Below are 16765 nucleotides of genomic sequence, written 5' to 3' on the forward strand. Positions count from 1 at the left end.
CCGGTGCACACTCCGATTATTCCTGTTCCAGTGATGCATTTTGACAGTTTGTAGAAACGAATGAACACGATACTGAGCCTACGCCGGTGAAAGAAGTGAAATAAAGTGACGACATTGCGCGAAATGAACGGGTGCGAAGATGAAAAGAGAGACGTGCTGTTGTTTCTCCTGTTTCGTCAACGCTAGCTCGGCACGGTACACGTTGAGCACGACGATACTTATCGGTTTCTATGAATGTAATGACAGCCCATTTTGATCAATAATTGTGCATAATAATTTGTCATTTTACGAGTTAAGCTGCCTTCATCGCCAAATATCCTTCGTTCAGGGATAGCGCATTTTTCACGCACATCTATATCATAGGTCTCCACGGTGTTTCTGGGTTATATAGCTAAGCATGGCGAGAAATTGTGCCTCACCTCGCTCGTTTGCCCAACAGTGATGCTATGCGTCGCTCGTTATTGCTTTGCAAGCATCACTCGTTCATAGTGAGGCCTGTAAGCTGGAGGCGTCTGTGAGCAGGTCCAGCAAGATCCTTAATATATGAGGAGATTGCGGACTTGATTGCCGGTTTGATTTTACCAAACATATTTGTTGTTTCCTTGGTTGAAGCGATGCAAGGTGCCCGGTGAAGGAGCAGTTGTCGGATTATCTAATAGTTTCAGAACTTTTTGCGCGCGAACAACTAATGATTACTGCCGGACAGTCAGCTGTCGATTTCAAACGAAGGTTTCCGAAAACAAAAAAATAACTACTCGGCATCGAAGCAACCTGCATGACTTGGTCTCAGCGGTCGCACTCGTGCAAGAGTTTTCGATCCCGTCGCCTACAAACCATGCCCGCTCGCTAACTCCTAGCTACGAAATAGCAGTTGGTAAAACAATTCACAGAAAACAGCTTCCCCCCAATGGAATCGGTAGCTCATGCGCGAATGCACTGTTGATGTCGACGGTGATGGTATTCTGTGACAATTAATATTTTCCTTGTGATACCGGCACTACAGCAAAAGAAAAAAAAATAGCGACGTATAATGTTTTACTACTCTAATTCGGTGAGATCTTAAGCGGGCTTTTTCGTTGTAATGCCGCATTCTACAAGTTGTGCCATCTAATGTTAACCAAACATTTAGAAATAGGATGCAGAATATACGTCGGTCAGACCAATGTTTTTTTAACAGCATTCACATATCGCAACCAGGAGGATTTACTTTGTTAATTAAACCATCAATAATCAGAGGTGAATAATTAACGCACATAATACGTAATTACTGAATTGAGAGCACGAATTCTGATAGAACAGTAATAATTGCGCTTTAAAACAAAGAATTCAATTGTTTTCAGTTGGCTGTGTCTCGCGTAATATATATTTTTTTCAGCGTTATAAGGGAAACGGGCGAAATTTCAAAATGGCCGCATCATTACGCGTCCGCGCTCGTGGGACACCAGCTGTCCCAGGCGTCACTAGGAAGAACTAACTCTGCGCAGTGCCGGGCTCGGCGGCCCCCGGAATATGGCGAGGCATCGTAATTGGCCACCGTGAACTGCGGGGCTGCCAATTCTGCGTGAAGCGCGAACACAATGCGGTGCGCTGCGGCATTGAGGAGGAGGACAAAGGCATCGCACTGCGCGGAAGTAATTATTTGCAGTAACGCCTGGAACTGCTGGCATCGAGGCGCGCGTACGCGTAATCATTCGGCTATTATGATATTACGCGCGTCTTCCTCATGACGCAGAGAAAAGTAATCACGTGAGGCACACCCAAATTAAAAGCTCTGAATCGGACGTTTCAAAACACAATGGTTTTATTTCTTTAAACATTAGCACCCTCAATTCAGTAAATAAAGATTTCGTTAATTATTCGGATATAGTAATGGATAGTTCAATTATGAAAATAAGATCCTCATGTTGCGGTACGTCAACGCTGGCAGATTACCACTGGTTGCGTCCTCGTATATATTCTATATTTTATTTCTAAGACGTTGGCCAGCGATAGCTGGGACACCGTGTATACAAAATAGGCGAGTTAAGCTCTGGCACCTGCTCGCACGTCGTTAAATCAACCTCTGCTGTTAACAGCGCTAAATGTAGACAAGAGACGAGACAAGAAGACACCACAAGCGCTGTGGTGCCTTCTTGTCTCATCTCTTGTCTACATTTTGCGCTGTTAATAGCAGGATGGAAAACCAACAAGCCCAAGCTGCTATTCTAATTAAATCAACGCGCCAGATAACTTCTGTACACCCTTTCCTAGTCGCTATACGTTCAGAAACGTGCATTCTTTAAGCCTCACTTCTTTTTGTCTTTTTTTTTTGACAGGTTGTCTCCTGGTTGTAATGCCTATTATTTGCGGGCTATTCTACAGCCGATCGAGTCGTACCTGTTTCTTACAGAGCGTTTTATTTCTCTCTCTCTCTCTCTCTCTCTCTCTCTCTCTCTCAGTTCCGGTGGAGGGCTACTCACTCTACCCGGGCTCACTGGAGGGCGGGTACTTCCGGCTCGCCACAAACGAGGCCAATTTCAGCCGGGCCTCTTCCGAGTGCGCCCTCGATGCCGGCGCAGAACTGGCCTACGTGGCCGACGGAGACACCAATCGCTTCCTGCGCGAACTCATGCGGCGCGCCAAAGTGCGCTCGGCGTTCATTGGACTCACCGACGAGCAGCAGGTGAGGAATTTTGAATAAATTATTAATTTATTTATTTGTTTACAATGCTGGTAGCCTTTTCAGGCTGTGACTGGCTGGTGTGAAACACCATAAACATATACGAAAACAATATTTCTAGTCCCTCTTGAAATAGTGTCTGCAGGATTGCAGTTAACACATGAGAATCATGACTGCTCCAGTCAACTACAGTTCACGGCAAAACACGCACGCACGCACGCACGCACGTACGCACACACACACACACACACACACACACACACACACACACACACACACACACACACACACACACACACACACACACACACGTACGTAAGAGTACCGAATCTGCGATGGCATGCGCTGTCGGATCATAGACACACGGACGTGTGCATGCGAGCATGAGGTGTCATTCGGTTGAACGCTTGTCACATGGTTCGTGCACGTTCTAGTTGTTTACAAAGACAATACGTAGTAATTGTCCACGATTTCTAGGACCGCAAACTTTAGTGCGCTCTCCACGTCAATACAGGAACCCGCTGGTTACCACAAAAATTTGATTGCACCTATTCACGATACCCTAAACCAACACTATCGTAATATGCAGGTGAATTTACACCTGTATTTGATGAGTCCTTGTACTACAACGCTTCTTTTTTGATATAGAGAACGTAGAGACCGATATCTAGGCACAGCCACAGAGAAAACACGCTTTCATTTTGTCACATTGGACTGTAAAAAACAGTGTTTTATATTTATATAATGGCTCTAGCCACATTTGGGAAAACGGATACGAGGGAAGGGAGGTCAATGTGGCTAGCTGATTGCGAAAGCTTAGCGCACGAAGCTTCATAGGGATTTCGACCTTTTACATTAGCCCGTGGTTGGACCCAATCATCAAACGACGTCACCTCCTTAGACCGCTACGTTTCAGGAAATATCTTCAGTCCTTCGCGTTTCCAAAATTATCTGCGGCCTTAGTGGAGCATTGTTTCTTAAACCCTGATCAAGAAATATCATCTCTCCCAACAAATGAGAACAAAACAGTGTATGGGAAAGGCACGAATTTGCGATTAGGTTAGTCTCTCCTTGATACAATGCCCGGCACAAACAATACTATAGGCTCTGGAAACTACATTTAATCTGTCTAGTATCCTACATAAAAGAAAATTCTCTTTGTAACGTCGTAATGTTAAAATACAGAGCATAGATATCTTGTCGTATATGCATTTTGTCCCTTATGAACAGGAAATCACAATCTCCGCAACAATCAATTATATTCTTGCCTTTTCTGCCCTGAGATGCTGCCCTTATCAGAATCCTGAAATACACGATGTCGCAGCTGTCATTGTGTTTAAACGTTAACAAACAAATTTGCAAACGTTTGTACCGACAAGAGTTATGACTTCTTGAATACAGGCGGAAAACCTGAAGCATTTCTACAAAAAATGTGAGGAATAACTGCGAATGAAAGTGTGGTACATGTAGGATGCTAGAAATAGATCCGGTAACTACAGTTTCGCTCGAAGGATGAAGCAATGACAGCTGTTGCAAGCACGTCAGGGCTGTGCTATTGCGCACCTTCAACAGCACGCTAGAGAATTCTAGGCGTCATGGGAACATCATACCTGACCGTGAGTGCGTATGTAGTGAACCTGCGTCGTTAGAGCCATGGTGGCATCACGCATTAGCGACCATGCACCTATGTAAAGGTCAGCCACCCTATGGTGACAGTTGTCGGGGGACCGCCTTTGAAGAAGCGCCTGCAAAACGCTAGGAATGCTGTGACCTACAGACGCTGAGTGAGTGAGACTACAGCACACATTTAAAGACTGCCATCTTTCCTACTGATATATATGTCTAAGCTGCCGGTCTCCTTCGCAATTACACAGTGATAGAAAAAATATATCTAAATATCGCTCAATACAACAAATATACATCATTAAGAACACTATTCCTTTATTAAACATTTCTCACCTTTCTAGGCTTACTTTACATTACGCCTGTACAAAACTGCAAAGTATCGCCATGCCTCGAATTTGCGCAAGCATCATTGCTTGACGTACGTAAATAGAGTAGAGAGAGAGAGAGAGGTTGCATAGAAAGGCAGGGAGGTTAACCAAAGGCAGTAACATACGCCCGCTCTGATGCCGCATGACGAAACCATTGCGCTATTAGAATGACAAAGTACACAATTGCTTACCATGGAGCTTTTGGACAGAACCAAGCTTTGTTGTGGGATAGCTCCGATCTGCGTAGTCCTTGCCGTTAATTCAATTCAGTTTATTTTTCAATAATAATAATTTGTACAAAAGAACTGTTGGGCCAGTAGCCGAAGGCTAGTGTAGGCCCATAGTCATATATGTAGCAGCAGCAACAAAGTAAAGCGGATATCTAGTTATTGCTAATACAATCTAATACAGTTAGGTGGATACATACAACTAAAACCAATAAAAGAAAGAAAATTGTGCATATCAGTCCCTAGTAATAAAACAGAGCTGTTAGGAGAATACATACACACAAAAAACAAAAAGAAATAGCCTGCACTTCGGGCGAGAGAACATGTGGGCCTTTTGCATTGACTTACAATTCCCATTGCAATCCGGGCCACAACACGTAGCCGGCAATTCGCCGCTGGTTGCACATCTCCACGAAGCTGCTCAGCACAACGCTCTTTGTTGCGAGAAGCCCCAACAAACTTGGTAAGGGGTCTCTACTTTAGGCAGCCTCACATCAATACACAGCACACCTATGTGTCACGCAATACACACGCAGGTAAAAGCACAGATGCGCAGTGGCGTGGCGGTTTGTAGAGACTACATTCTGAAGAGGCACTCAAGCAACGCGGTGACTCTACAGGTCCCATGGAATGCGGGTCGCGTTTGAAAGCGCCTATCACAATCTACTGTGCAGACTCCTTTAGCGGAGGCTCTACCGGCCTGATTATTGCTGACGTAGCTGGTTTAGTGTCCTGGCTAGAGTGTACAAGTACCATAGCCTTAAAGAACCAGGGCACCACCCTCTGGCGCGAGCTTTCATCGTAAGCACGTTTTCACCGAACTATGTGCCATCGATCTGCAGCTTTAATAAAAACACAACAATGTCGCGGTGTTCACTTATTCAAACGACACTATAATCCGAATTTCGAAGGACAAATTTATTGCTAACTTACCGTTTTATTAGTTCTCTTTGACAAGTGCTAAAGAAATGCTTTTGCCAAATTATGCCGATATTCCTTGAGTAACATATGTGGTTGTGAAAGACATTTTTTATAGCAGGCCTCTGTATGACGTTACTTTAAGGTCTGTGCTACGCTCTCATTATACACAGCATGCTCTGTCTCTGATACATCCATTTTCTCGAACCTTACACTAATACGACACACATATGAATACACAGTGCAAAGAAAAAGTGGTTGGAGGTGGATATATATAATTAAATCAGGCAAAAGTCTTCGACCGCCTAGAACATATCTTTTCGAAATATTACACATGGACAACTTCCCAGGAGGCGACATTAAAATATTTAAATATCTGTGCACTTATATATAAAGTAATGTAATAGTACATATTGAAACACTCAAAAGCTTTCATGTCTCTAGGGAATTCCGCCAAGTATGTGTGTGTCATATTTTATTTGTTTTATTAATTGGTCCACTCCTTAGTAGGATGAAAGAGGCAACAAATGTTCAAGGCATCCCCTTACTTCGGCAAAGTACAGTTGAAGTAGCAGATTATGTAGATGACGTTTCCATATTTATAAGAAATGGATGAAGCTTTAGTTACTTCATTGAAATGTTTATCGAATACGAGTCAATGTGTACTGAACAATAAAATTAAAACCTCCTTACAAAAGAGGCGTTTTGTTTTATAATCTCCGTATGTCACCAAATGAAAAATGCCCGAAATGCACCAAAGAACAACGAGCTAGGCATGCGTTCTTCGAACGCAGCTCGGCCCGTCCAGAATGGAAGATAGTGTAGCATGCACTTAAGGTAAACTCCGATATTGAATGCTGATGTAAACGAGATTTTTTTAGCGATTAGTTATTTTAATCATAATGTTTGTTATTTGGGAAAGAATGAATGTAGCAGCAGTAAGGAAAAAGCCGTAAAGGGTAGAGTTTACCGCTGCGAAACAAATTAGATATGTGTTCAGAGGGGCTGGTTGGTTCATCATTGGAATAAAACAGAAACAGTGGGACACAGGACGAGCGAGTAAAGAGCACAGAACGGAGCGGTGACTTGCATGTCACCTTGCATGACGTCTTTATACGCTGCTTCTGCAAATAATACATTTGGTCGCCAGTCAGCGCTGTTCTGTGCTCTTTACTCGCTCGTCCTGTGTCACGCTGCTTCTGTGTTATTCCCCCCCCCCAAAAAATGATACTTTTTCTATGGGGTTTCTGTCAAATGAATTATAGAAATAAGGGAACATGTCCTTTAACGAACACTGGCACACAAGAATTTTCGAAATAAGGTAATGCAAACTTGAAGTGCCAGTGATACAATAGTCAACGAAATAGAAGCATCCATGCGCACAGAAAAAAATGTGATAAAGAAAGAGAGAAGTGCGATTTACCAAAAGTGCGACATCAATAAATCTTGTATAATTGTATGATGTTGTATGTGAATGGCATACGGTTGCAACGTATTGGCAAAAAGAACCAATTTATGAAGTGTCCGCTAGAAAGTTGTTATCTAGAAGAATGTGTTAGATTGTATAATTATAATAGAAGAGAGATTGTGTTATCATAACACTGACGAAACGTTAGAAGGAATTATGTCTATGCAGGTTGTAAACATCATACATCATTCCATATACGTCCCCCTTTGGCAACGGTTTAATAAAATAGCGAGCTCCGGCGGACGTTCCTGCATGATACCAGTGCGGGGTGTTCACATCTGCATGCCATAACGTTGCAGGCCCCTTCGAATGCTTGAGCACTTCATGTTGTCCCGCGGGGAGCGGCAGGAAATCATTGTCGGCGCGAAAGAAACAGTAGCTGGCGTGCATCTCGATAGCAAGCCAAATGTGTTCCGCCTCCGCCGCCCGATGAAAACACTGGTTCAATACATGGGTAGCCTGAACTTCCAAGTCACTTCCAACTTGAAGAACTTGGCTTTTATGACTATAATCGTTAATGCCGGCTGTCATCATTTGCGGGTGTTTTCCTTTTGTTCGTGCCGGTAACACACGTCGCCAGCTTAAGAAAGCAAATAGTTTTCTTCGCATATTTCGAACGTGTTCTTGGGGGTTGGCAGCCGGAGTTTTTCTGCGCGACCGAGTTGCCGGGCGAATTCATCGCAGAAAGCCAATCAGCTCTTTGAGACGCACGAGTGGTCGCACGAGAGGGTTTTGGTGCCTGTAAGTTTAGGTGCTATAGAATGATATAATCCATGGCGGTGCCGTGTCACGCTTCTACATTGCCTATGCTGGCGGCTCCTGGGCGCGTTCGCCACCGAAGGCCGCTGTGCCTCTTTTGTGGAGATGGGCTATTTATTTAATTTAGCCGTATCCATGCCTCTTCGCTTGGACAGACTCCTATAGTGCCTAGGATGAGCATATAGTCTTCTTTTTTGCTACGTAGAAGCTGTATGGCATTCTAGAACCTTTACCATTGGCCCAGGCAGAACAGGCCTTGGCGTTTCTGGGCCTGAGTACAAATGACATCGATGTTTTAAAATAGACGGCATCACATAGACATAAGTACGTACGATTGTATAACACGTAGTCCCAGATGACTTCACACACGCACACACGCTCGATGAATGATGCTTGATATCCAGGTATATTGCACATCATTTATTGCCCCGGTGCTTGGAATCTGCATTTATTTCTCAAAGAAGCGAAGATGTCTGTGAAAAAATGGCCGAGCTTGTTCACCCTCCTAAAATTCGCCACACACGGCACACAGTAAGAACTGTTGTGTTGGTACAAGATCAACTTGATCAAGTGAACACTTTTTGAAACTATAAAGTTTCTTTAACAATTGCTTTGTTACCTTACACCGACTTCTATATGGGCACGAAATCTTTGCAGCAGCAAAGCTAAGACGTTTGCTTACAACAAATTGCATAAAAGTTCTCTGTTGTCTGTCCGAACAAAGGATATCGAAGGTTCTGATGGTCATTTGGAAAATGCCTTCATCGCCGTCGGCACACAGATCATCTTTACATTTCAGAAGCTTGTGCCAGATAGGGCAAATTCTGATTACTTTAAATTTGACACGTGAAACACTTCGCAAGCGCAAACATATCGCCCCCAAGCAAGTATCAACAACTGTGGTTAGCATAAGTATGGCAACTGCTTATAGCGTTCCAAAGCAACTACAACCTTAAACTTTCACCAGAGAGTAACCCCAGTGTAGACTGTGTTTATGCGTTGCCTTATTTCAGTACGCTTTGCATTTAGAAAAATGCGAAATCACCCATTCTTCAGGCAACCTTGAGCATACCATGAACGTAAATTTTGATTATATTGTACAAGGTGCGCATAGCACTCACATTTTAACATCTCTCTAACGTAATTCCCAGTAGTAATATAATTTTCTCAGGCTTTATCTTCATAAGCCTGATAATTTTAAAAGACCTTCTTGAATACTGTGTACTATGTAGACTGCATATGTACAAATTCAGTGCATCATGTAAAGTTATCAAATAAAAGCACATAACAAAAATTTTGTATTTTTTCTAAGACAGCCTTATCATGCTGCGGGTGTGTGAGTTCGGCAACAAATCAACCTTGGCATATGGCGAATATGCCATTTCTGCTGCATGGCGCCAGATTCAGTCCGTCTGTCAACTCATGTTTGCCAAAAGTTGAGCTAGACGTCTTCGACCAGCGTACTGGGTCGGTGCTTTTTATTTCAGATGGTCGCTTCTTAAATTTATTTAGGTTATCGATGTCAGCCTAACCAGAGTGCTCACATGATATGCGGGTATGCGATATCGTACACAGGTTTAGGTCCACGCGAAAGCACTCTTTACGGCCTCCTTTATAATTGGGAACAATCAGCTTCGTACGATACCTACAGTATACTACTGCTAATACAACTGGTGATCCTAATGAGAGTGGCTTCTTGCATCGGCCCACATATTGGCTTTTCTGTTCTTCTTTTCTCTCGCCTGGCAGGAAGGCGTGTGGGTATGGGTGGCCAACGGCCAGAAGCTGCGTACCACGCAGTTCTGGCGTCCTGGTGCTCCGGACAACGCAAACGACGGCGAACACTGTGCCCAGCTGAGCAACGAGATCGACTTCGGCTGGGACGACGTGACCTGCTCGACGGAGGCGCGCTACTTCTGCCAGCTCCCGCACCCAAACTGACACCTTGGTTGTGATGGACGACGCCCTTACAATATTCGCCTTCCATATTACCCACGAGCGCTACACGATGTTGTTTTATAATATTTATTTATTTTCAATACTGTAAGCCGACTCCGGCTCCCACACGAGGAAACAGATTATAATCTTCGTGCAGTGCAATCTTCACTATAATTGCTTACACAGTGCTTTACATAAAAAAACAGTGACTAAATCTTTTATTCTAAGCATTATACTCAATAAGAATTGCTTAGTGAAGGCCAGAATAAACTATGGTAGTCCAGAGATTGAAGAAAATTGGCCTGGTGAGTGTGGTTACTTGGTCTAAAGAAGAAAAGCACTCGCCTATGGTACAAATGTCAAATGAAACAAACACGTAGTAAAGCTCCGGGGCCACTCCGGATCCTTCGTTCGCAATGAATTTTTATTCTTTATGCCAAAGTTCATTTGGAACACAGGATCAGTAGCAGGATAAAAGCCTCTATATGTGTTTGTTTTCTTTGACCCTTAGGCGAGGGGTTGTTTTGTTTCGACCAATAAACAGTACCATTCACTGTGTAATTGATTTCGCCATGTACTTTATATCAATTTCCAGTTCTTTATCTTTTAAGTTCACAGCATGATTAAATAGGGTAGTGCGATGTCGTAAGCGATAACACGTGTAAATGTATAGTTATCACTTGTATTAGTTCTGTCAAGTAAGAAGGTTAAGTAGAATCCATCGGAGGATAGTTGCCTATGTCAAGAGACAGCTTCGTGGTTTAAACATGCAGAGATGTCCTCTTATTTGTAATGTGAGCGTGGGTGGTAACAAGACCACAGTGTCAAGGACGGCACAACGACGATGGAAACTACGATGATGACAGAAAAGACGGCCTGATGGCAACAGCGTGACGACAAGCCTGGAAGTGCTTCCAGGCACCAGACCTTAGTCGACCTGCATTAATGAATCAGTCATTCGTTTTTTTGGATAACTCAGTCATCGCCGAATATTGCGTACTTTCTTGCAAATCATATCTGCTTCTGCATTCTCTCTGCGCTAGCTATTTATGGAATTCAGCTTCACCAAATTTGGAAAGCAAGGAAAAAAGCTCTCGCTAAAGTAATTCTTGTTCCTTGTTTTGAAATTAAATTCACACTCATATACCCTAGCAGATACGTGCGCGAAGCAATAAAACGAAAAGTGGTACCTCTTCGTCAAGTTAGTAACTTTGTGCATTCTGGATTCTACACAACCAACTGGGTAAGCGCACACTGCTCCGGCTATGACAATGTCAAAACAGTGCACCGTGCATCATTGGTACCAACATTCACTTAAGTAAATCGTGTCATCAATTATCACATGAATTTTTTCCCCTTGTAAAAAATTAGACTAGCATTTGGTAAAGTCCAGGTAATAATACTACTACTAATAATAATAATAATAAGCAGCAGCAGCAGCATGTTTTTCATGTCTACTGCAGGACGAAGGCCTTTCTCAGTGATCTCTAGTTAACCCATGTCTTACGCTAGCTGATTCCGAAGTGCGCTTTCAAATTTCCTGATTTAATCATGCCACCTAATTTTCTGCCTTGCTCAACTTTGCTTCTCTTCCCTTGGCGCCCATACCATTCTGTAACTCTAATGGTCCATGGGTTATCGGCCGTGCATACAACATGGCGTGCCCAGCTAAATTTTTCTTCTCCTAATGTGAATTAGAATATCGGCTATCACCGCTTGTTCTATTATCCAAACCAATCTCTTACTGTTTCTCGACGTTTCCTCAACGTTACACCTAACATTTATCGTTTCATTGCTTTCTGACCTGTCCTTAACTTGTTATCTATCTTCTCCGTTAACCTCCAGGTTTCTGTTTGCCCCATATGATAGCACCGGCTGAATGCAAAGAGTGCACATTTTTTGTGCAACAACAGTGGTAAGCTAGCAGGCAGGATTTAATAATGACTGCCGCATACACTCGAGCTCATTTTTATTCTTCTGTACATTTTCTTCTTATGATCAGGGTTCCGCGTGAGTAATGGACCTAGATAAGCCTCCTCCTGCACATACTCTATAGGATGACTGGTGATCATGAATTTTTGTTTCTTTGACAGTGTGATGGTCCCATCAGACAGAGACGCGAGTACGTAGAAAAAATAAACGCACAGGACAACGGTGGACTTACAGCTGGAAGTTGTTGCGAAAACTAACATACCTGCTGGAACAATCTCACACTGTCATCATGCGCAAACTGGCACAGAAAACCACCCTGCTTTTGTCCCCTTACCAGGATATTGAGCATTACCTTCGTGTTCTTCATATTATCAGGCGATATATCAGGCAAGATATGCCCAAACGAATGTAAATTTTTACAGAAGCGCACAGTTGTGAGTTTGTAAGGAAATGTTGTCGCGGATCATATATCATACAGCATTCCAGGTATGACTTGCAACTATACAAAAAGGCATCGCAATTACAGAAATCTTGCAAGAAATGTAGTCAATTCAAGAAAATTTGAAACATCGCAGTGAAAAATGGGGAATATTTCTTATAGCTATACGAACTACACTCCTGGCAGCTTGCTGCATTCGAAAATAGCTGAGCTAGAAAAATAGCGTTCTGGCTCGCATTCACTTCGTCTTCCTGCCAGGAGCGTGCTGGTATCAAGTTTCAAGGTGGGAAACGTTTTTTGGCTACTTTAGAAAGCACTTCCGCCCGAGCAACGCCGACGCCGCGTTCAGACGCTGGGCACGCCTGGAGGCAAGCCTAGGCGAGCTACCGCCCGCCAGGCCTAACAATACCCAAGCCCTAAGAATCACTTTTTGTCAAGCATGGAGGACCAGGTCGAAGGAGAGGAGATGTCTCCGGAGGAATTCGGTGAAGTTGCCGGCTGGTGCATGATCGGCTCCAAAAGCAGGTCCGGCCCCAGCGCATCGCGGGATAGACCTAAGAACGAAGCCTACTCCCGCACCGGCGAGGGAGACGGTTGACAACCACCACGACGCTCACGGAACGTAAAACAACAAATACTCAAGGCCAGCAGAATGCCGGCTCTCCCGAGGAACGACATCAAGATCGTCATTAGACCCAGGGACGGCCTCAACACCGCAACGATCGGCGCAGTCAGGATTGCGTCAGCTATATACCGGGCTGCAGGAGTGTCCGATCAAGACGCCAGCGAAGACACCGTCTGCCCCAACACCCACCAAAATATCGTCGTTATCAGCACACCCAGCAGCACCAACGCAGCAAAAATACAGGAAGCTCGAGGTCATCAGGATCAGCGACCGCCAATACGAGGTCAACGCGTATGAAACGGCGCCCGATCATACGGCCAAGGGGGTCATCCGAAGCATACCTCTCGAAGAAGACTCCAGGACAATTAACTCCAAGATCGTGAATGACAGGAACCTGAGAGCCCTGGCAGCCAAGCGTCTTAGCAACACGACCACAGTCATCATCGCCTTCGAATGTCTAAACGTGCCCACTCTCGTCAGGTACGGAAGCACTCTGCTTCGCTGTTCGCTGTACAGGAAGCAGGTCGACATCTGTCACCAATGCGGTAGACTGGGGCACCGTATTGACGTCTGCCCAAATCCCCAGGACAAGATCTGCAGGGGCTGCGGTGCCAAGAACCCAGACCCCAATCACCAGTGCACGCCAAACTGCCGCTTATGCGGAGGGAAACACCCTACGACAGACAAATCCTGCCGAGGAAAGTTCAAGACCCCGTATATAGTCAAGAAACGAATATGGGAAAAGAAAAGAGCCGAAGCGGAAGCAGAACTCGAGGCGGTCAAGGAATCCGTAGATCAAGCCCCGCCCTGCAAAAGCCAAGATCCAGATCCCGAGGCCTAGCCAGGTCCAGATCGACGTCGGCTCCCGGGACCCCTCGTTCCCGCCAGCACAGCCAGTCGAGGAGAAGAGCTCGCAGTCGCACCCCGCGACCGGGCCGAGTGAGGTCCAGATCCATCCAGGCCCTCCCAGAAAAGGTGAGCTGGGCAGACGCGGTCAAGGGTGCGCCAAAGCGCGGGGTCTACGGAGTAACTGCCTCAGAGCCGCAAGTCACAAAGAACATAGACAATGAGATTATTGCAGAAGTAAAACGTGAGAAGGCCATGCTCAGGAGCCTTGTACAACAGCTAACCCAAGAGGTACGCGAACTGAGAAAGGTCGCGCCTCCCGCGCAAATCCCCAGACCCACTCCCGTCAGTACTCCTGTTCCGAGCAACAATGGCGAGGAACAGGACAAAGCAACCCCACCTGCGAAAAAGCGAGGCGTACAAAGCCAAGACGCCAGCCGCTCCGAACAGGCGAGATCGGAAATAAAAGCCATGCTTACCGAACTACAAAGTGCAATCGGCAATCTGTCTTCCGCCATATCCGGCCTCACAACCAGGGTGGTGAAGCTCGAAGAATGTGCGATGTGGGCACCGTCTCTGTCGCAATCACCACAGCCAAACATGGGAACTCATAATATAAATCCCGTAATCTCAGACGTTCCCATGGTGGCACCGCCCCCCGTGCATCGCCCCAGTTTTTCAACAGCTTCTTCTTCAAGACTCCAGCATGGCCAGACACGATAAAGAGTTAGTGGTCTGGCAGTGGAACTGTAGATGTATAGCCGGGAAGAAACCTGTCCTACAGCAATACGTAAGAAACATCCAACACAAACCCGATGTGATAATGCTACAAGAAACCGTGGGCGCGTCGGCCAACATCCCGGGCTACCACGCCCTCGTCCCTAAATTCCAAAACGATAGGGGCATCGCCACACTAATCAGAAAGGGTCTAGTACCCATTGAACATGCGATTAAAGGGCCGCAGGCCGAGCATATAATGATAGAAATTATTCCTAACAGAACGCAAAAGAATAGCATCTTCATATTGAACATATACAGTAGCCCATCGAAAAGACGGCAGCGTTTTCTCTCCCTGCTCAAAAAGGCAGCCGAGCTCGCTGGCCTGAACCCGCTAATTGTGGTTGGGGACTTCAACGCGCTGTGCCATGCCTGGGGATACGGCCACACCACAACCAAGAGCAAACAGTTATGGCAGGACTCGGAAGACTTGGAATACACGCTCATCACGGATTCCAGCGCCCCAACGCGTATGGGCAATTCGGTTGCAAGAGATGCCACACCGGACTTAACAATGGTCAAAAACATCGAGAGGGCTACCTGGAGAAACACCCTAGAAGACCTAGGTAGCGACCACATGATCATCGAGATCACGATCCCCCGAGCAGGAACCACCCTCCCAGTCAAAAGCTTCAAATGGGCAGACTGGGACAAGTTCCGCAAGCACCGGGATATCAGGCAAGACGACGAGCCAATCGGTGACATTGACAGATGGATCGCACACTTGACCAGGGATGTCGAGGAGGCCACGCAAACCATCACTCCCGATTTCCTGACGGAGAAGATGGACAGTCGCCTCGCCCAGCTCTGGGAAGCCAAGAAATCCATCCAAACCCGATGGCGAGGCCAGCGGTTTAATCGAAAGCTGAGAAAAAAGATAGCCGACTTAAACAAACAAATCGAAGAGCACTGCAACACCTTGAGCAAGCAACAGTGCGACGAAGTCTGCAATGCCGCGGGTGGCCAACTCCACAATGGAAATACGTGGCGACTGCTGAGGCACCTGCTGGGCGAAACCCAGTGCAAATCTAAGCAAAGAGCCGACATGCAGAGACTTCTGCACAAAGAAATAGGGGCGGCGAGCGAGAAGCAAATCGTCATGAAACTCTGCGACAAATACCTCCCGCAATGACCGACGGTCGAGCACGGCCTGTACACTGGCAGTCCTAGTCCCAAGTTAGATGAAGACTTCAGTGAGGCGGAAATCAGAACGGCACTCCAAGGACTCAACAGCAAGTCAGCCCCAGGACCGGACAGGGTTAACAACAAAACGCTCAAAAACCTGCACGACAAATCTGTTACCAAACTCACGGGCTATATGAACAAGTGCTGGAGAGAAGGCCGCATCTCGGAGCAGTGGAAGAGGTCCAAGGCTATCTTCATACCCAAGCACAGAAAGCCGTTGAGTTTGGAGAACCTACGCCCAATATCTCTGACGTCGTGCGTGGGTAAGGTCTTGGAACACGCCTTCCTGAACCGTATCAACAGCCATCTAGAGGAGACGGAAGACTACCCCCACACCATGATAGGCTTCCGATCCCACCTGTCCACGCAGGACGTCATGTTACAACTAAAGAATCAGATCCTTGACGACAAGACAAGAAACACCAGAGCCATCTTAGGACTAGACCTGGAGAAAGCATTCGACAACGTCGCGCACGAGTCGATCCTTAAACAAGTCTCTAATCTGAATCTGGGGGAAAGGTCCTACAACTACGTGAGGGACTTTCTGAACGATCGCAAAGCCACCCTCACGGTTGGCGACCTCGAGTCCGAAGAACGAACCCAGGGAAGTGCAGGTACTTCCCAGGGCTCAGTTATATCTCCGCTCCTTTTCAACTTAGTCATGCTGGGTCTCCCCAGCAAACTACGCGAAATCGAAGGAATCCACGACGCTATATACGCAGATGATATAACGATATGGGCAGACCACGGCAGTGATGGGCAAATTGAACACGCACTACAAACGGCCATTCACAAAGTGGAAGAGTATCTCCAAGGAACGGGCCTCAAATGCTCCCCGAGCAAGTCCGAACTACTCCTTTACCGGCCCACGCGCAGAGGCATGCCACCAAAGAGCTACACAGGACCCCGGGAGTACGAGGAAATCGGCCTGTACACCCAAGACGGAAACGCAATCCCCAAAGTAAACAAGATTAAAATCCTCGGAATGATCATTGAGG

At 45.8% G+C, this 16765-nt stretch overlaps 1 protein-coding gene across 1 annotated transcript in view; it reads left to right on the forward strand.

Moving 5' to 3' along the window:
• LOC139059620 (collectin-11-like) overlaps positions 1-10095 on the forward strand; it is a 73521-nt gene extending 63426 nt beyond the window's left edge. Inside the window, exons 5-6 of the mRNA XM_070538042.1 lie at positions 2439-2662; positions 9775-10095. Of these exons, the coding sequence (XP_070394143.1) occupies positions 2439-2662; positions 9775-9966 (416 nt within the window). The 3' untranslated portion in view covers positions 9967-10095. The remainder of the gene's footprint in view (positions 1-2438; positions 2663-9774) is intronic.
• Positions 10096-16765: the final 6670 nt, after the last annotated feature.

Source organism: Dermacentor albipictus, chromosome 4, assembly GCF_038994185.2.
Source record: "Dermacentor albipictus isolate Rhodes 1998 colony chromosome 4, USDA_Dalb.pri_finalv2, whole genome shotgun sequence".
Classification (NCBI taxonomy): domain Eukaryota; kingdom Metazoa; phylum Arthropoda; class Arachnida; order Ixodida; family Ixodidae; genus Dermacentor; species Dermacentor albipictus.